Source organism: Phoenix dactylifera, chromosome 4 (genome assembly GCF_051530095.1).
Source record: "Phoenix dactylifera cultivar Ajwa chromosome 4, Ajwa_hap1_PhDact_Kaust_v1.1, whole genome shotgun sequence".
In the NCBI taxonomy this organism is placed as follows: Eukaryota; Viridiplantae; Streptophyta; class Magnoliopsida; order Arecales; family Arecaceae; genus Phoenix; species Phoenix dactylifera.
Genome location: NC_143193.1, coordinates 33,482,869 through 33,504,584, shown reverse-complemented (window position 1 = coordinate 33,504,584; position 21,716 = coordinate 33,482,869). Strand labels below are relative to the sequence as shown.

At 39.8% G+C, this 21,716-nt stretch overlaps 1 protein-coding gene across 13 annotated transcripts in view; it reads left to right on the top strand.

Moving 5' to 3' along the window:
* Nucleotides 1–19,243, top strand: part of LOC103697300 (F-box family protein with WD40/YVTN repeat doamin) — a 65,698-nt gene extending 46,455 nt beyond the window's left edge. For 4 of the 13 annotated variants that reach the window (XM_039133874.3, XM_088719830.2, XM_039133871.3 and 1 more), the window contains 3 exons: nucleotides 191–330; nucleotides 4,320–4,404; nucleotides 18,720–19,243. In XM_039133874.3, coding sequence (XP_038989802.3) covers nucleotides 191–330; nucleotides 4,320–4,404; nucleotides 18,720–19,065 — 571 coding nt within the window. In that variant the 3' untranslated portion in view covers nucleotides 19,066–19,243. Of the gene's footprint in view, nucleotides 1–190; nucleotides 331–4,319; nucleotides 4,405–4,688; nucleotides 11,653–15,908; nucleotides 16,055–17,431 lie in introns of those variants that run through there. The other 9 variants (XM_088719835.2, XM_088719833.2, XR_015977124.2 and 6 more) reach the window with 8 other exon arrangements.
* Nucleotides 19,244–21,716: the final 2,473 nt, after the last annotated feature.

Here is a 21,716-nt window from a genome sequence, read left to right as displayed (position 1 = left end):
TTACAGTTCTTATTTTTGGTCTAATGTGTTAGTTACATGCCAAATAACTTCTCTCTGTCATTTTTTACATAACAACTCGCTAGATTGCTTCATCATTCTGTTTTACTATAAAATTGCAAATGAAATATGTAACATTGTCCCACATAGCTGATGACCTTTTACTCGTACTCTGGGTTCAACACTTTTGTAGAATGCACTCTGGTCCAGTGACGTGCCTAGCAACTGATGACCAATTGATCCTTGGTGGTTCTACATTTGGAAGCGTAACTCTTGCAGATCTCTCATCTGGTGAACGATTGGGATTTCTAAAATCATCTTTTTCACCTACAGGTGATCGTCATACAAGCAGCTTATAATTAATATGACATGTTTATATGCTATTGAATTGCTCAGGTATTGGCCATTTCACTAAGTGTATTTTGGCCATGGGTACCAGTTAAGAAGCTATAACGCTAACTGGAAAGTAGGATATGCTTTTATCTGGAAAGGGTCTCTGATCATTATTTAATGGCTAACTTTTGCAAAAATACAAACAACAATGAGCCAGCTATTGCTCAAGTTCAGCTTCTCAACTATTTGATGTACTTGCTTTATACTTCTTCCTCCTGGGGTATGCACTAAATTCTCACCAAGGGAAGCTGAATGTATTTTTCCACAATATAGCTCCAAACATAAAGGGTATTGATGTTATGACCCCTTTACTTAGAGATTGTGCATTTGTCATCATGTCACTTTCTTTAAGTCAATTCCTTATTACTTTTCTTCATTCAAGATCATTCATTTGTGGATATTCCTCACCTTGAGCCTCTTCCTACTTCATCTCCCACTTTGGATCCCTTTCCTATATCTTCTTCCCCACTCTATGCTGCCATCATCTAATTTATGTGCCTTATCTGTTCCAACTACATGGCCTCCTATCGATCACACTTATTTGTGTCATCCTCGACCACTTCATAAGTCCTATTTTTCTAGACATCCATCTTGATGCTCCACTTGATGCTTGCCATCAATCAGCTATTTCGCCTAGTTTGGATGATGGTCCTCTAGTGATGCCTTGTCATAATCTGAAGATTTCTCAAGTCTCAACATTCTCTTGCTTGCTATGCTTGGCTTATGATTAATTTTTATACTTCTGAGTTCAAATCCTTCCTTGTGACTATTTATACCCCCGTGGGCCCCAGTCCAACTGTGAGGTTGTTCAGCTACGGAGTAGTGTGCTGCTATCTCTAAAGAGCCATGTGCTCTGCAAGAAACTCATACTTGGGATCTTGTTGCCTTTCCTGCTGAAAAAAGGTTGGAAGGAGGGTTTATAAAATTAAAACGGTTCCGCAGAGTGCTATAAAGCTTGCCTTGTGGACCAAGGATTCAATTAGGAGTATGGTATTTATCTTGAAGAAACTTTTTCTCTTGTTGTGAAGATGACTTCTATTCATGTTCTTGTGTTGCTGTAGCACGTGGATAGCCTCTTTCTTATTGATGGTGGGCTGCTTTCTAAACCCACCCATTATCAACAACTTGTTGGAGCCCTTGTCTATCTTACTATTTCTCAACTAGACATTGCTCATGCTGTTTGTGTTGTGAGCCAATTTGTCAGTGCTTTACGACCTATTCATTATGCTGCTGTCTTTGTCCTTCGATATCTTCATGCAACCATTACTTGCTCACTTCTCTTCCCTCTACCTCAACTTTGGAGCTTTGAGCTTATATAGATGTTGATTAGGCTGGTGATCCTATAGATCGACGCTCTACTATTGGCTTTCTGTCTTCTTTGGTGTTTCACATCTCATGGAAAAGTAATAAGCAAGATGTTTCTTGCTCCAGTGTCGAGGTTTAGTTTTCTATGTCAGACACTGTACCAGTGCTTGTTTGGCTTCATCAACTACTCTCTGATATCGGTGTCCACATCTCTTCTCCCGGTCTTTTATACTATGACAACTATAGTGCAATTCTCTGATATGGTAGACCCGCCCTCGTGAAGATATTCATTACTACTCACTTTCGATATTTATCAAGCAAAATCTTTGGGGGAAGCCCAAGCCTGGGGCGTGCATGGAGATTGATTTCCTTTCTTAGGTGAGCACCAGATCGCATTAGGTCCACAAAGTTCCAACACCGAATTACAGTAGGTCCAAGATTTCAGCACCTAGTTACATTGGATTCAAGTGTTCCAACGCCTAATTCAATTGAGTCCTTAAGCGTTGAAGACTCCTAGTTTATTTGGAGTCCATGAGTCCTAGTTGATTAGGAGTCTTGAATTAAAGACTTGGGTCCAACATTGGGTGTGTCCAATGTTAGATTGAGTCCATATCTGGAGTGGGTCAAGTCACATTGGGTTTAGTTATTCCAACGCCTAATTTAATTGAGTCCAAGGCGTTAAAGGATCTTGATTTGCTTTAAGAGTTGTGTGATGAGTCTATGTCATGTGGGGAACAGCTCTAAAAGAATTGGACTCTCTTCCCATGCGGCATGAAGAGTCCAAGCCAACTTGGCGCCTATCCCATGCGCCAAGAGGAGATTCAATTTAGGTAGGAGTCTTAATTAGCAAGTTATTTGATTGAGTCAATTGTTAGATTTAAATTTAAAAGAGCCTGTGTTTGGTTGGAGTCCTTAAAATGTCAAATTATAAGAGTCCATGTTTATCCAATCTCTTACTCTATAAATAGAGGAGGTTGAAAAATAAAATTCAGAATTAATTTGAGTGAAATTTTCTTGAGTTTTTGAGAGCTTTGAGAGCCCTTCACGTGAGAAGAGAGCCTCTTCTCCTTTCTTGGTGTTACGCCAAGAAGAGGTGAAGGAAGAAGGTGCGACTGCATCTCTTCCTCCTAGTTTTGTGGGTATTTAAGTCTGGGTGAGACTCTTCCCTTAAACTCATACTTATCCCTCCTTAGAATCCTTCTTCCTTTAGAATTCCAAGACTCTGTCCACGTTCAAGCCCCCTGCCCTCACATTCAAATCCAAACTAATTTGGGTCCCAAGCAAACTCCATCCGCCCTAGCCCAAGCCAATACAATTCTCAAAATTCAGCCGCCAACCATAGACCCAATTGACATCGATACCTTCCCATCTCCTTCTTCCCCCTTCCTCCATCCAAGAACCCTAGCCGCCATTGCCAAAGGAAACAAAAAAAAAAGAGAGAGTTTCAGCCCTCATCCACAAAATCCAGCAACACCCATCTCCGACTGCATCATAGACCCACCTTGAGTTTCAAGGTGGGTGTTAGAGATAGTACACCGCATACGTACTCTTTATATAGTCATAGTTTCTATTTCCTTTTGTATATTTTCTATGTGTTGTCCTCACTGTGTGGTGACTACATACACCTTGTATATATATTATGTTGAGCCATGCCCTTAAAAAAGGGTGGCCAAGTGTAGGAGGCTAGGGAGTGTCTGATGTTCACAACCTTACCCTTGCATGCATAGAGGCTGTTTCTGTGTTTCGAACTTGTGGCACCTAGGTCTCACAATGGAGTAACTTTATTGTCGCACCAAGAGTCACCCTCCCTTGGTGACCATGTGGCAATTTCAATCACTCACTGAGGAATCAAGAACAATGTAGTAATATTCATGTTATTCAAGGTTGCCCATGATAGGCCATGTAAACAAGCATGCATGTGAAGTCTCCCATTTCTTCAAAATTTTCATGGACCTCCCTAAAGTAGTCATATTATTTATGACATACCAATGAAAATCTGTTTAGTTTTTTAAATTGTTGCTTTTGTCCTTTTTTTTTATTGATTGGAAAATTCTACAGTCATATATCACTTAAAATTATCAACCTTGTATGTAGTATTGAATCTCAAGCAATTGAATCCTTTTCCGACAGGATGCGTTCAACCTAACCCTTTATGTTTTTCCTAGAAAGTTGATCCTCCATATGAGCTCGTTTTGAAATTAGATTCCTTCAGATCTTTATTTGGACTCGTAAAAGAAGCATAATAATTTTATTAAAACTTTGTTATAGACAATTTATTTCTCTTGAAATTTTTAATATAAAACAAAATTTACATGTACTTTATTATTATTACTGTCTATGCCTGCTATGTAACTGATTTGCAGTTTAATTAATAATTCTGAGATTGCATTGTTTTCACAAAACCTGTATTTCATGTGCAGTCATATGCTTGCTAAATAATTACTATTTTGCACTCTAACAATGTTAAGAACTTAAGATCTTGGGAGTTTTCTTTGTTTTTTAACTTTTTTCTAGATAGAATTAATCTTCTAATATATATAATAGATTTTGTATTCAGTTTGACTCTGTCACTGAAATGCTAGCATATCTTTCTGTCAAGATGATGAAGTTTTTGTTTGAAGCAGGCATGAAAAGCATGTGTTTTAACCCGCATTCATTCTTACTATTTGCGGGATCAACTGCTGGTTATGCTCACTGTTGGGATCTCCGGTAAGTGTCAATTACATAATTGAGCATCATGGAAGAGATTTCATTTTGTGATTAATGGACTGTCTTCATTTTCTTTGGTTTAATGATATGGGTTAATCATTAGAAAGCCTATGGATTTCAAGTTCCTAAAGTGATGTTTCCCTAAAATATAACTGTTTCGTATTTTATTTGTTAGCATGCTATGCTAGATCCATCATATGAATCTATTCTAAGAGACTTCTATGGTTCTATTTGTAAGATAAATTGTTAGATACAATATTAAACTCTGGTCATATTCAAAACAGTTGTATATGAAGGGTTCTCAGTTCTCACCTATTGTAAATTATATGAAGATAAGTATTTCCCTCGCATTAATGGATTATTGTTTCAGTTTATTTGTCTGACTCTTTGCTATATCATTTTACAAACTTTCAGTATTGCAACACTTCTTTGCCTATCATGCAGTTGTTGGAATCTGGATGCCCATCATCCTTTGTTGACTATATGTCATCAAAACATCATGAAATCATTAGATATTGGTCCTTTTTGGTATTTCATCATGGTTCTTTTATCATCTTTGTCTTGAAATTTGATTGTTAGTCTTCAACATTTCTAACTGTTTCCTAACTTAACAAAAATTCTCTCTGAGTCTTGGCCCAGAACAATAATGCCTCTCCTTTTTGTCCATTGACATGTTCTATAAATTGTTCGTTGGGAGTGAACAATGTAGATTATCCTACAATTTGAATTGCATAGTTGTTCCATGTTTAATTTAATGCAAGATAATATAAAAGCCCACAATCCTCACTAGAGGGTGCCTCCTTTATTGATTGGACTTGGTGCTCCCCCTTCAAGTTCTGTAATGTCAATGGTTTCCACCTAATAGATTTGCATGAGTGTTGCTTCTTAATCAGTTTGTCACTTTTTTGCTTTATCTTTGGAACTTGGATTATTTTTTGCCTTCTTAGATTGTTTTCTTGGGTATTACAAGCTCTGGACCTTGGCCTGGATACATTATTCCATGTTCACTAATAGTTGTTTGAGCCTTTCAACAGATTCTTTATCTTTCTTTTTTCTTTTTTCTTTTTTCTGGTGGTCTTATGGGTATTTAATGTTTCCTTGTTACCCATTTTAATTTTTGACCCATTAAACATGTTGTTCGGCCTTTTCTTCTTTAACTTTATATGGTGTCTTATGGTTTATTTATCTTTTTTTTTTTTACTTTTTTAGACTATGGTTTTTTAATCTTTAGTCTCATCTCAGGCAATGATCGCATAGTGGCTCTGTACAGTCAGTTAACTGATGTGACTGGTTTTTTTACTTCATAGTTGTACCTTATGTTTCATGTTAGCCAAGTGATGTGGGAAAAGAATTATGTAGGGTAAGATCATGAAATACAAGCAAACAATAGATCCAGCATTATCCATATACGGTGTCATCAACATCGTAGGATTCAAATACATACATGATTTTGACAGACTCGGATAACTGAGTAGACTAGAGAAACTCAATAAAGTCTGCAAAAGACAACATATTGCACTGCAACCTTTTGCTTATTACTAGGATTATCTCTAATTTTCTGTTCATCTACTTCATGAAACATATCCTAGTCGGATCGCATTAACACTGAGGAAAAGATAATTTATTAGGGGACGAGACGTGGATGGTATGGGATGTTGGATTCCTAATGTAAAAGTTATCCTCACCACCACTGTTTGCTTCATGCTGCATGAGACCAATTCTTAGTGTCAACCAAGGTTCGCGGTACCGAACGTACCGACGTACCGGTAACGGTACGGAACCGAGCCGAACCGATACCGTACCGATAGGGCACATTCGGCCTGATTTTGACCCCATCGTCGTTTTTTTTTTTTTTGAGTTTTTTCACTTTTGGATTTTTTTTGATGTTTTTATGTTTAGGTTTAAGGTTAAAACTAGATGATGCAACTTATTGCTTCCAAATGATTCAAATAATGAGATGAAAAACATAAAATATTTTCAAATTAAGATACGATCAATTACATACATTTAAAGCACTCTCGGATATCTAAAATCGGATCGAGTGGCGATGTTTCTCGTCAATATCTGGATCATTAGCATAATATGGAGGCAGATCAACCCATCCCTCTAACCAAGCGGCATTGTAGTCTTGTATGCTCAATCCTCGAGGAATGCGCGTCGGGTCATAAGAACTCTCGGATCTCTCGCTGAAGCTCTGGCTCTGAGAAGATATTTTTTGGCAATTTTTGACTTAATTTTTTTAAGCAATTGAAATGAAATATTAAAAAAACAATGTAGGGGAAAGAAATTTTACCTTATTTAGTTTTTGCTGGATTTTTTTTTTCAAGAAAAACGACGCTCTCCGACCCTTCTAAATTTTTTTCACGCCTTTGTCTTTGCCTTTCTCTTCCTTTCCTCCTCCTTTCTCTCTGCCTTTCCTTCACCTAAACTGACGGATTTGACTTTTAGCATTTGGTCGGCTTTGATAGCCAACCGTTGAGGCACTGTGGCATATAAGCAACAATGGATGTATTCTCTCAAGCTGACTCCTAGTAAGCATGGCTTTCTACTGGTATTTTTTGTTCTATATATTTTAGTCTCGACCCCTTCCTCTTGTAAACAATTCCCACAAAATCCTCTATTTTGAGTTGCGGGCCCAGTTGAAGGACAAGGTGTGGAGGCTGCAGACAGGTGTGGCCCTGGTGCCATATGATATCTATGGCTGAGCTTAGATATGCCAAGGGGGAGCTCCAAGAAATGATGACCGAGAAGTCCAACTTCATGAAACAGGTATAGAGAAGATGTGTCAACCTGGCATCAACAAGCTGTCTTATAAGTATGGGAAAGGTTATTTTGCTCTAGTTAAATATTTTAGTAAACTGTTGAACTAGATGTTCAGTGTTATAAAGATATGCTAAGAAAGTAAAAACAAAATATTTCTAAAAGTATAAATAATGAACCCTTCATCTGTTAAAGCTCTAATGTTTTCTAATCAATAAGTTATAATTTGTTGTGCTACTTTATGATTTTTGCATTAGAAACTATATGAGGGATTCTGATGTACTAGCTAGGAAAGCAGTTATCATGGATAGTCAAGGAGAGAACTAGAAGAGGGAAGGAGGAGACATATAGAAGATGGAGGGTGATTGTTTATTATTATTTTGATGTAGGACCACTTATAAGTAGGCTATAACATGAAAAAGGGCCAGGGGTATAGTTTAAATGACGTTTTCAATTAAATCATTCACACTGTTTTCAAGATCTGAGAAGAGGCGACAAGGAACCTATAGTTCCTGGAAAAGAAAAGGATTAATAAGCTTGCTCTTGGTTTATATAAGCAAAAGAAGGTGGTAGAAATCAAGATGTAGGTCTTCTATTATTGGAACTTAATGATCCAAAGTGATTTAATTTCAAGATCAATAGATAGAGATGCAAAACTAGCTAACTTAGCAGCAGATTCAAGTCAAAGCATGATCTAACATAGAAATATTTCACATAAAAAGAAGTGGAAAAGTCTAACAGCAATCAGATTTAATCAATATGCCTAATCAGCAATCAAGCATAATTTAAATGTGTAAATAGGAAGGTTATATCTTTGACCAATAAATGAAAGATTAGACCCATGGTCTGCCGTACCGGTCCGTACCGGCCGGTACGGGCCGGTACGTACCGGTCCGGCCTGGGACCGGTACCGGATCAGCGTGAAATCCGGTACCGGTAATTTATTGTTGAAGGACCGGTACGGGACCGGTAGGGACCGGTACGGAACCGGTTTCGGACCGGTCCGGGACGCCACCGGTACGCCGACCGGTACCGGTACAGCGGACCTTGATTAGACCTATGCAAATTTGACCTGGCCTGCCTAGCCTGGCCCGATTTATAGAGGGCTGGGGCTGGAGTTTTCAACTAATTAGGCTGGGTCAGGCCTAATGTTATAATGCTTGACTAGTATTCAGACCAGGCTCAAGCTTAACCAAAAACTATATAAGCTTGGCCCAATTTAACTCGAGACTAATTATATTATAATATATTTTTAACTATAATATAATAATAATTTAAAATAAATAGATGTCTCCTCAGTCCTTCAAATCTCCTAGTCTCCTCTGATCTCTCCATCTTCACATCCCTCAATTGCTTTTGCCAGCACCGCTTGCCACCGCACACTCTGCCTTTGTTATTGCTGCTATGGCATCCTCCGCTCCCACTCGTCATCTCTTTTGGGTGTTGCCCTCTTTTTCTTTCCCTTCTCCATGTTTACTTCATGGTGTATGTATGCTGCGACCACTGCATTTGCCTCCACGGTGTCCTTTCTCTCAACCCCATCATTAACACCTTATACAAGATAGTGCCTATCCATCCCCCTTTCCGTTTCTCAGTCATTGCGAAAATCTAGTTGAAGCACAATAGGCCTCGGGTTAGGCTAGGCTGGCCTTAAGCATTAGTCCTAGAGTGGCACTGGTTTCAAGCTAGATGTCTTGGGCCAAAATTTAACTTTTGATATTTTGTCTAGGCCCAGCCAAAAGAATGCACAGTTATTAGAAAGATGAATTATATGTTGTTAAATTCAGATAAATAGCAGCAGCAAATAGATCACATAAGATATTGATTTAGATGTTAGAAATACCAAGGAGAAATGAATATGTTAATGTTGAAACAAGACAATAAGTAGAGGAGAGAGAGAGGAAGTATGGGGAGATACTGCCCTTAACGAGGCTTCAAATAAGCTCTTCTTTTATTCGAAGAAATTTCGGCATACATGATTGTTGGATGCCACAAGCTAGGCCCCATATAAGGCCAATCAGACCCCTATCCTTTCCTAATTTGAGTCAGCGAACAACATATAATAAAATCCCCATTCAACCAACTGTTAATACTTCATAAGACTCCTCACTATTCATACAGTGTAGCAATCATTTTTCATGCTATACTGACATGTGATTGGTATCCAGCCTCTTTTAACTTCAAAAGTAATCTAAAAGTATTATTTTACACCAATGATAAGTACGGGAGTAGTTGTCGAGTTACCCCCGCACACGTTGCGACGATCACAGCGGAAAGACACTCACGGGGTCGTTCATCTCATGAACGTCCTAGGGAACGTAGATTTTAAAAACTTTTCTTGAGTTCTCTAACTCAGATTTATGAAATCTAAAGAAAAGATTAAAATTAAAGACTAGATTAATTTTCAGATCTACTACAATTTGTAATTTATAAAGATCTAATCTTTACCTTTGAGCGGGTAGAACTTCACCGCTATCTGATGATAGTTGGATTTGGTTTGTTTGAAGCCGCACAAGCGTCCGGCCTCTACAGGTATCTACACGAGGTAGATCGTTCCAAGCTCCTTGATCTCACTGGGGTGCTAGCTCCCTTGCAGAGATCGCTTTGATGGCTGATTTTCTCTCCCTTTAATCAACTCCTTGATTACTTTGAGAGGAGGACGAAGAAGGACGAAGAGGAAGAAGAAGAAGACGCCTCTTCTCTTCTTTCTTTTGCTCACGCCAGGGAGGAGGAAGGGGGTTGGCGGCTAATTTAACAGAACTTCCAATGCTCCTAATGTCCCACGCCAGGCCCCCTTTTATAGGCATCTCATACCCATTCAAATAAGGAATAATCTCAATGATAAATCACTCCTTGATTCATTCCTCCAAATTCTACCACATCCCTTACTTAATTCTATCACACTCCTTACTTAAAAGAGATTGGAAAGAATCTAAAGGATGAGCTTGCGCCGTGTGGCAATCCGCGTGAACGAGGAGGGAATGCCCTCCATGTGGCATGTGGGACCAAAGTAGGAAAGGAGGAAGACACCTCCCTCCTCTCTCTGGGCATGTGACAAGGCCGCCTTTTCTCCCCTGTGTGGCCCGCATGAAGGATGGGACAATCCCATCCTTTCATGCTCAAATTTTCTAATCCAATTAGGAAATATTTGGTCCCTCTTGATCAATTGAATTCTAATCCAATTAGAACCCAATGTGTCCTCCAATTTGATTTATATGAATCCTAATCCAATTAGGATCCAAATTGGACTTCATGAATTAAGTTCCTTATCTAATAAGGAGTTCTAATTAATTAGGCCTTCCCATCCTTATCCAATAAGGTTAAGCGTTAAGCCTAATTTAATTAGGTCCAATTGAATGAATTAAATTTCAATCCAATTGCAAATTTTTCTTCTTTAACTCACTAACTCTTAGTGGATTAAACCAATTGTCAATCAAATTGACAATCACGATTTATTGCGATTCTAAATCGCAATCCAACCGTCGGAACGATCAAAACCTCTATTGTGTGTGACCCTATAGGTTCTATTCTGTCTGGTAGTGAGATAATATCATTGAAACTTCTTTTAATGGGTTGAAACAATTTCAACTCTACTCATCAGAGTTCACTAATCATCAAGTGAATGCCTTTGAGTCCCACAATCCACTAGTGACACCTAGCAACATATAGTGGCAATCCAACAGAACGGAATGAATGAACCTCTAGGTGCAGTTAGCGTATGATGCAGTACCTCTGTAACAACCCAGGACCTTACCCAAAATGGCTAGCCGAAAATTATTATTTGGGCTTCTTGATCCTGTATGAGTATCCAAGATCTACCCAGCGAATAACCGATGTGGGACTAAACACACGCCCGCACAGATCCTCATATACTCCCTCCGTTCAAGCCCTGATGTTCTCGTCAGGCTAAGGGCTCATATCCATTCAAATCTAATCACAAACATCACGATCAGCCCGTGGTTAGCCCCAATGGATCCGTGCTGCAGTGTCCCCCAGTCCACATAGGTTATGGGCCAGGTCCGCTCTGATACCATTTGTAACAACCTAGGATCTCACCCAAAATGGCTAGCCGGAAGTTATTATTTAGGCTCCTTGATCCTGTATGAGTATCCAAGATCTACCCAGCGAATAACCTAAACACACGCCTGCACGGGTCCTCACAACCTCTATCGTGGATTCCGACATAACGGAGGTTATGGATAACTCGTCAAATCCCATCGTCTGTAATATGTTAAATTTATTAGTCTCATAAATCACATAGGATCACTCCTAATCTATCAAGGTCGATAGATCCCATCTAGATGCAATCCTAATCCAACAGTGAACCTACTGCAGCCAATCTGCACCACAAGGACCCTTAGGGCCAATGTTTATGTGCTCGTCAAACTACAGCAACCTCACCGTGATTAGCTGAGGCATCTCAGGTCTAAGTACTGATCATACAACTGCAGCATCAAGTAAGTCACTGACGAGTGGATAGACCTCCAGGTGACTTCTTGCTTTGGTCACGCTCCATACCCTTATTCTCTAATAAGCACTTGCATAGTCACTCCAGTGTCCCCACACTGTGGACTTAAGACTCGTCCATCAAGGAAAGTGATCTGTGCACTAATCTGATGTCCTTCGTGATGATCCATCGATCAGGAGCAATTCAGAAATTAACTACCTAATGACACATGTCTTAAATTCTCAACTCTTGAGAATGTGTTATTATCTTATTAATTTCTAGGACGATTCATGGACACATAATAACATGAATGAACAAAATGCCCAATTTTGTTAATTAATAAAAAGGTCAAGTACAAATTTTATGCCCCAGAACAAATGCAATGCGTCTGCCAAATTGGCTTATAGAGCATACTTCTAACAGTAGTTGTACCAGATGTTCCTTGTAGCAAGGTGGGACCTGAACATACCTCAAATGCTGCCCTAGTTTGCATCATCAGCCCTCTGTAGGTATGAATTGTGATTTGAATGCTTTTAAGCTGATAGGAATTATGCCTGCCTTAGGCATTTGCAGCTGATCTTCAATGATCATTACATTAATTAACTGTAAAACAACTCAACTCAGGTAATTGGGGTAGGGACCAAATGAGGCATCTTTATTTGAGCCGATAACTTGCTGTAGCCTGCTTTACTTTCATTGTTTGGAGGTCTTTGGAAGGTACATATGTGGAGACCTCCATGCTGAAAAGCGTTTGTATCCATGAAGACGTCATGGTGTACCTTTCTATAAAAAAAGCCATGGTTGTTAAGAAGTACATGATGTGACACTGTCTTGCATCCACGACGTGACCAATTATCTAAAACCAAACACCTCTTATGGACTTTAAGATTGGTATTTCTGAGGTAGGCTTGATGTTTAGCTTCACACTACAAATGGTGTTTTGGAGATGAACTTGGTACAATTCCGAGAATCAATCACTATGCTGCATGGTTGTCCATTGCAATGTATTCTTGTCTGAAAAATATTTGTGCAATGTACTCTTTTGTGGAAAATATTGCTTCATCTTAAATCTTCATGATCACCTTCCTAATGTGTAATGAAGTGAAGTTAAAGAATGATGCAGTTCATATTTCTCCTACTTCACTGCTAAAGCCCTTTTCATCACTTTATTTGGCTTTGAGACAGACAACCTCTTTGGCCCTCTACCCAGAGCTAGTATTGGTGATGAGGTGAGCCCTTATCAACAAATGTTACCAACTACTTAGGGCATCATTGAAAAGTGCTCAAATCCTTTGCAAGTAAAGCATTGATATATTTTTCCTTGCTTGTTGCTAGTGGCTGTGGAAGCTGTTGGTGTCTTCGATTGGTTTAATTTCTGGTACAACATATTCAGATTTGAAAAAAAACTGAAGAAACTTCACAGCTGATCTCTTCATTTATTTCTTAATATGTTAAGCAATATACACAGCATTCATTAGTGTATAATGGATGGTATACTATACCGGGCAATGACATATCATATTGATACCAAATTGGTATGCAGTATGGGAGATGTATTGAATATTAGTATGCTGAATCAATCCTGTACCAGGCATGCCGATACTGTGTCAAGTTGGTATCAGTACGTGGTCCTGTACTGAGATTGCAAAGCTTGGCATAAAATCTGCTTATAGCTAAGCTTTTGAGACTTGGGGGTTTAAAACTTGACAATTAAGATCGTAGCATTGTTGACCCATGAAATTTCAGAATGAATCGCCATGCTGTAGAACTTGGCAATATACTTCTTGATTGATGTAGAACTTTGCCATGAAATGTGTAAACTACAGTAGGAGCAATTGCTTGTAGTTTGGAGGCATGAATCAACGAATCATTGCTGCTTCATGTGTTCATGGTGGCATGATTAAGTTGGTGATGTTTGGTATGTCATTCACCTTGTATGTGTCATCTCCTCTAACTTCATTTCAATAAACAGAAGTCGATTTTCTTGTGAAAGTTGGTCCCAAGAGAATGAACCCAAATCAGGACCACCTCTAGATTTTGACAATAAATCCATGATGAAATAAGCCACCTCGAGTTTTGTTTCACAATCCATTGCAGCAATTCTTTGATCTCAACTCATATGACAGAATTTCTAGAGGGAATATCTGAATATTGACATATGGATGTTGTGGAATAGAAAAGATCTAATTTCCATCTGTTTTTCATCGCTAGCTTCATTTCAATAAATAGAAGTCAACACTCCTTTAAAAGCTGGTCCCACTTGAAGTAGCTTTCAAGAGCATAAATGCAAATCAAGACAGCCCCAGGATTATGTCCACCACAAAACCAGCCACCTCGAGACTTGTTTCATGGTCTATTTCAACAACTCTTTGATATTCACTTATATCCACCATGAAATCAGCGACCTCGAGACTTGTTTCATGGTCTATTTCAACAATTCTTTGATCTCCACTGATACGAGCATGAATTTTGACATGTAGTATCTGAAAGTTGATCTATGGAAGTTGTGGAACTGAAGAAGATCTAATCTTTCATCTCTAGAACTAATGATGCAAGAGTTTGCTTTATCGTATTTGATTCTGCTGAAGTCACTTCCCATACTTCCTATTGAAGATGCACAACTTCTTGTTCAGTTCCCTCATAGACTTGGACAAAGGCCTTAAGTCAATTGTCTAATTCCACATTGGAGATCATGGTGGGAAAAGGGGAAAAGAGACCAAAGAAAGAAAGTGGATGGATTGATGCAGGACAACATAAGAGTGGTTTTACATTGTGCAAAAGAACTAGGGGAATAGGATTTTAACTGGATCAGTCATTGGCTATCCAAGACGAGAACAGGAAGCAAGAAACCAAGGTCCGTTGTTTCGGTACTAGTTATCTACTGGACAAGGATTGGTATAGTATAGTACCTAACCCGTACTATATTACTAGTTTGCACCAAGGTCTGTCGGACCGACTGTACCGACGTATAGGTGGGCACCGGTACCAGTTTGGTACCAGTTGGGATCGTTACCGAACCGTAGATGCGAAAAGCCAAAACAACGCGTTGCGCGCGGACTCGTTAAATGCCACAGAGTGGCATTAGCATTAAATGGCCCACGTGGGCTGCCAGGCCGTATAGGCACACTGCCCCGCATGGGGATCCACGCACGGGCGTGATTCCATGCAAGGAAACTGGCCATGGGTGTGGGGAATCGCGCGCAAGTGCGAGCTGGGCGTGCGGCTCTCGCTCGCGGACGCATTAAATTCCACGAAGTAGCATTAAATGCCATTCTGTGGCATTAAATGGCCCATGCAGTCTGCCAGCCCGTGTGGGCGCGTTGCCTCGCATGCGGGCACTCTTTTCCGCACGCGGTCGTGCGGTCCCCAGCACCGCATGGGCCCGCGCGCCACAGTAGAGCCTGGGCCTGGCCAAATGGGACCTGCGTCCCAGTCCAGCCTAGCCACGCGACCCGGTCACCCGCAGGAGTGTTCCCCAGCCGAAGTTTGAGTTCAACCAGGACTCGCATCCCGGTCCGCAGGATCCTTCATCTAGGAATCCTCCTTGGGCAAGGAGTCTTCTTCCACAGTGGCCAACCGGGATCCGTGACCCGGTCAACCAAGACTCGAGTCTCGGCCATTCAGGGGACGCATCCCAGCCGTCCAATCCCCCCCATCAGCCAAGGAGGACCAAGTCAACCGAGACGCGACGGCCAACCGAGACGTGCATCCCGTGCATCCGGGACGCGTATCCCATGCAGATCCAGGAGAACAAGTTGGAGATCCTTTAGGACTTCCCAAATCAATGATTACATGCCAAATCAAGGGGATTAAGGGCCTTGCACGCCAACCACATCAGCAAGGGGCCTTGGGGAGGTTGTTTTTCATGTTTATCTTAGCTTCTATGTTAGGAAGATTTACTTTATCTTGTCTTTCAATGTTCTTAGGAGTCCTAGGGTTTTGAGTCTATAAAAGGGGTTGTAAGGGGCCATTGTGAGGATCCCATTAGTTGAGTCTTGTTTCTCATTGTTGAGAGTTCTTCGGCCGAGAGGTTTAGGCAGCATTGTGCCGATTTCGGTCTAGGGGTTAGGCCTTAGACTTGGGCTAGTGGTTGATACATCAATCTCCACTAGATTAGGCTAGGAGGGGATCTTTACGATCCTTTGCTAGATTTGGGCTCGTAGAGATACTTAATTGCGCTACTAGATTGTTTTGCTTTTTATTGTTCTTGTTTGTTCTTCAATTTGGAGTGCAATAAAATTCAGTTTAGTTTCATTGTTGACTATCGGCGTTACCTCAAATCGGTCCAATTATCCAGCGATTTCTAAGGGCGCACGCAAGGAGCACAAGGCGGCGGGCTTGGTGCGGGGCTTTGGACCATGAGCCCCCATCAATTGGTGCTTTCATTGAGATCTTCGTCGGGAGGAGTTCCAAGAGAAACTCCGTCAAAGACTGCACTTGGAGGTAACGTTCTCATCTGCAGAAAATTCCAGATCTGATTTTTCGTGATTGGGGGAATAGATTTGTGGAGTATATTGTAGGATCTGGAGTGTTTTAAAATTCAGCAACCACATGTCCTTGATCTGAAATTCTGCAACACATACATCTTGATCTTTTAGGACTCTGCAGAAATTTTCAGATCTGATTTGGAGTGTTTGGTGATTGGATTTGTTGTTGAAAATATTGGATCCATTGCTGTTTTAACTTTCTGGAACTCATATTGCTTGGATCTGAGGGTGATTAAAATTTCTGCAGCACATAAATCCTGATTTGAGGGTGTTTAGAATTTCTGCAACACATAAATCCTGAATCAGTGGGTGTTCTGAATTTTCTGCAACCTATATTGTCTAGATAGGGGGTGTTTAAAACTTTCTGTAATAGAGGGATTGATAGTGTTTGTGATAGAGTCACAATTCTGCATAAAATCTGTTGTTTGGAGACATATTGCAAATTCTGCACCTCCCCTTTGGTTGCTTGTGTTCGGTGGGAGTTTTAGTTTTCTGAATTCCATCATTGTAAACCCCATCATGTGAGGTTTGGAGATTGATTTCGTGGGATTGGTAGAGTTTGATTGGGTCTAAAAATTCTGCAACAAAAAAATTCTGCTGTTTCGTGTCCCACAGAAAATTCTGCGGCACATACACTTGTGTATTCGCAAAATTTTTTAAACCCTTTTCAGTCCATATTAAATCTCTGTTTTGAGGTGAGGTTGTTCAGGGATTAGGCAGCAACCAAGGCAGGGTTGGATCTTTCTTTGGGTGACATCCACAGGAGGTTTTAGGGGCTGATCTGAAGGGAGTAAAATTCTACATCTTAAAATTCTGCTGTTTAGGGTCATATGGAAATTTCTGCAGTCCATATAACACCTTTGTTTTGGTTGTACTGTGGGGGTTTCTGATTTTCTGTTTTTATCTTTGTAAAACCCCTATTGGAGGCTGATTGAGTGGTGTATAAATCAGGAGGGTTGGTTCATCCCTTGGGTAACAACAGCACTATTATGACCATATGGGGTCTGGTACCAAGATTGCGAGCCATTCTATTTCATATTTAATCCGGCTCTCGACTATGCCGAGCACTATTATGACCATTATTTATGCTACAGTGATGCATGAACAATACCTCATCCCTTATTAACTTTTAAACTAATCTGAATATATATTACAAATAAAATATAAAGCTTCTCAAATCTCTAGGGATGTTGGATGAGATAGCATTTGTGCTCACTTCATAGATGTCACCTTTTTTGCTGTCCAAATGCATGAGTTCAGCCTCCACTGGTACAACAGTGATCTGAGCACTTCTGGAGCTGACTTTTTTTTTTTGGCTGTTGAACCCTTTCAGAGGCCTTAGTAGCAAATCTTCAATGATTATTGCATCTTGATTTCGAGCAGACAAGGACCCACAGTAGGATTGCAGGTTGCAAATGGAAAATGCTCATACATGTGAACAGAGAGAAAGGATGCAAGGTATGCAGAATGGATCTGTGTTGTTGCTTTAAGTAGGAGAGAAGAGCAAGCTGCGAAAAAAGTATCAAAGACAAACTGATGAAAACAAATTTGAATGCATTTATTAGCTTTTGATTAGCCGTTTGTGCATATGGGAGAGGAAGGGAGGGAGTTCAAAAGCCAATACACTGGATTAATCTACATGATGAAATATGGAGATGATGGGAAGTGGACAATAAGAAGTGAATAGGTGTAAGACTAACTTAGGGATATGGCTTGTCAAAACTTGTGCTCTTGTGAAGTTATTTTAGCACAAACTTATGGCAAGTTTATAAGAAAATATGGTTGATAATCAATTCTATATTTCAAATGTACGTCATGTAAATAAATGCAGTATATTTTTATGTGGTTCTTGGTTTCATTTTGGTATTGTACTACTGAGGACCTTTTTGGTCGGTAGAGGTGGAATGGCCGCCTCTTATTCCCAGTTTATGTTGTCAAAAAACATTTGTTGCCACTCGGAACAAGGTTATATCCTAACACAGGATAAGTTGGAGAGAGATGGTGTAATTCTATTCCACCATTTTGGTGGAATAGTCTTATACAGAAGAAAAGGGAAAAGTTCCCTCTCCAATTATATTTTTGTCTTCGTCCACTTTTTGATGATACAAAAAGTGGGAAGGGTAATTTTGTTCTTGTGATAAAATCTAAATCATTGCATCAAATGCGCGTTAAATGTATGCACTTATTCCTGGTGTTTATCCTTCCAACCAAAAGTACAAAATTTGTATTCCATGGAACAAGTCCTCTCCCTTCAAACTTATCTAGATAAGCTTGCTTATCCTTCCAAAATTTATTTTGCAACCAAAAGTTGCTCGGTAGTCCAGGTTTTGTAAAGAAAGCCAGGAGAACTAGGAAACTTGGGGACTTGCAAGACATTAGGAAGTTGTTTGGGGGCCTCATTATATGTGAGGCCCACACCTTAGGACCTAATGTTTTAATGTAGATCTCTCCAGCTCGAACACATCAAGTCAGACGGTGTGCATATTGCTTGAGAAAATTTTCCATTGAACAGAATATCAGTGTCAGTTTTAACTTTGTATTAACTTTAGGCATCTGTAACTGTGTTTTGGATGCTTGAGAATCTTCTAAAGGTACCTTGGTTTATTTAACCTTTTTCGTAGGACTCTGAGACCTCTCTGGGAGGTACGGGCTAGTTCAAATGTCATCTATGCTACGCAGCATCTATCAAGTGACACATCGACGTTGGTTGTTGGGGGACTTGATGGTGTACTTCGCATTCTGAATCAAAGCACTGGTGAAATCATTTCCAGCTTGGTGGTAAATGCTTCCTTGAATGACAATAAGGAGGTTGTTGAGAAGAAGGCAAGTGTGCTCTCTGGAGTCTCCTTTGTGGAAAGCATTCCTAGATACTTGCGGCCTCCCATCACCTGTCTGGCTGTTGGCATGAGGAAGGTTGTCACTACTCACAATGAGAAGTTTGTTAGGGTATGGAGATTCCATGAATAGTTAATTGATGATAAAGCTCTCGCAAATGGGAGTTTGGAACTAGCAATTCATTTTGTTGAGAAATTTGAATATGCTCACCATGTGGTTTTCATCTTCTTAAGCTGTGGTGATGGATCTGATATGGATACAGTGCTAATGCTAAAATAATGGTTTATGGATTTTCTCCTTTTCTTGCTAAGTACAGAGTATTTAATTAACTAAAATATTGTATATGTCTGGTTAATCTCTTGTTATGCATCTCTCAGCTAGGATAGCTACAGTTCTGATCTTGTTTCCAGAAGGGCATGGGCTGCCACCGTTCAGCTTGCTGTGCTAGTTGACCAATTCCTTTGTAAATACTGGAGCTGCTAGTGATCATTCCGACTTGTTGCCTTCCACAGGGTGTTTCACTTCTCCTATTTCTTGGTGAAGCACATGTCGACTGATCTTGAGGTGCATGGTCTGCCAAGTGATTGCATGCTGCGAGTATCTTACCTAAAGTAAATATTGTAGGCTATGGTGAAAGATACAAAATAATGAGAAAAATAGAGAATTCGCCGAAAACTTGCAGTGAAAATTCGAATAACTGAAATTTATAATATATGAGTAGTTGTTTTCATCCCAGCCTATAGGTGCTAGGGCTAGTTCTAAACTAGTGGCTGGGGCAGGAAGGGCTGGCAGCTACATTTTGAGAGCATATGAGACCCAAGAAACCCTAGATCTAATACATGAAACTAATTTAGACAGATGTGTCGATGCCTAACTTGAGCTAGAGAAAGTACATGGACACTCCTGTAACCCTCGTAGTTGGTTCATAAGAAAACTGAGGTTTGAGGTCTTTCCCTTTCAAAGGCGTTGAAGAGAAATGTTATAAAATAGAAAAATAAATTTTTTATCCATATTCGTTCCAAACAAAAATGAATTGGATTCTAGTTGTCTTTGTTCGTTTTAAAAAGATAATCGACAAGTTAGATATTAGTTATATCTATATTCCTTTTAAGCAAGAAGTTTAAATATAAAGTTAATAACTTAAGTAATGTTAGAGGATGGCGGCAGTGAGATCACCATGAAAGATGAGAAACGTAAACAAAGTATGGCTTAATGTTTTAAGTGTGCTGATAGCTCTAGCTATGCACCTCCAAGTGGATACAACCAAGATTATAGTTTTGCAAGTAGCAATCGTGAGCACCCCACAAAATTCTTGCTAAAAACTGCAACTCCGTCATACAAAAGTAGGAATTGTGCCTCAAACCGGGATACTATTATTTTGTAATGATCTCACAAAAAATCTCATCAGGAACTTTGTTGGGGTAAGGATCTAATTGTACAAAAACCAAAATAACTCTCCACTAAAAATAAAGACAATAAAATAAAAAATAATAATAATAATATGTTCTTATTTTTAAGATAGGAGATTTGTTTCAGTACATTTTCTTCTGAATTCTTCACAATAATAAATCTAGGTGTGAAGGGCAAAATAGGTAATGGGACACGGATACCAGTTCAACCAAGTTTTAATTTAAAAGTATTTTTAAAAGCTAATCAGTTTGGGATTTGGGGATCCACTTCTACAACTCTCTTTTTTGTTCTTTAAACATCCAACTCCTTCGTGATCAAGGGTTGATTATTGATACAAAGGGCAGTGTAGTTTCTATGACCTCCCATTATTATGCAAAAACCTAATTTTTTATGAGACCATAAGTTAGAAACTTGAACTAGTTTTGATGTTGGACTTTGTATCAGATGGACTAAAATTGGGAGTGTTCCTAGCCTTTGTCCATCTCTTTCTCACCTCCTGTCTTGGAATTGGATTGGAATTGTAGGAGTCGCCAATGGTAGGCTTGGCTAGTCAAGGAAGTGATTGATTATACACCTATTTGATTTTGATGAGCTCAAAGCATTTGAGTATATTTAATGTTGTACTAATGAATTCAATCTAGTGTTTCAGGCGAATATATGTGAATTTATCTTTAAAAGCATCGAGCCTTGGTTCAAAGTATTTTGGCTAAGTGTTGAACTCAATTGAGCCAAAGTCTGAAGCTCGAGTCGACTCTGGAAGATTGCGAGTCGACTCTAAGTGTTTCAGAGGTTCTGGCACAAGATCGAGTCGATTCCGATACACTACAAGTCGACTCCGACTGAGAACAAACAGAAGGACAGAAAGATGAATTTCAGACCCTATCACTGAGTCGACTCCAGAAGGCTTTGAGTCGACTCCGATGCTTGCCGAGTCGACTCCCGACGGTTCTGAGTCGACTCCAAGAAGTAACAGACAGAAAGACAGAGAAGTGCTTTCTAGACCCTGTTACCGAGTCGACTCCAGAAGGATGCGAGTCGACTCCAGAAGGATGCGAGTCGACTCCAACGTTTGGCGAGTCGACTCCTAATCATTCCAGAGTCGACTCTCAGAGGAAAGCCGACTGAAAGGCAGAAAACCAAACTTAGTGACCCTGTGAACGAGTCGACTCCGAGAATTTCAGAGTCGACCCCAAGTCAGCCAAGTCGACCCCAACAAAGTGCGAGTTGACTCCGAGGCATCTCAGATCAACAGACAGAGGATCGATTTTTCGGGCTCTGAGAGCCGAGTCGACTCCAAAAAGATCCGAGTGGACTCGAGAGAGAAATGCAGAAAAATAGATCTCTGAAATCCTGAGAACGAGCCATCTCCAAAA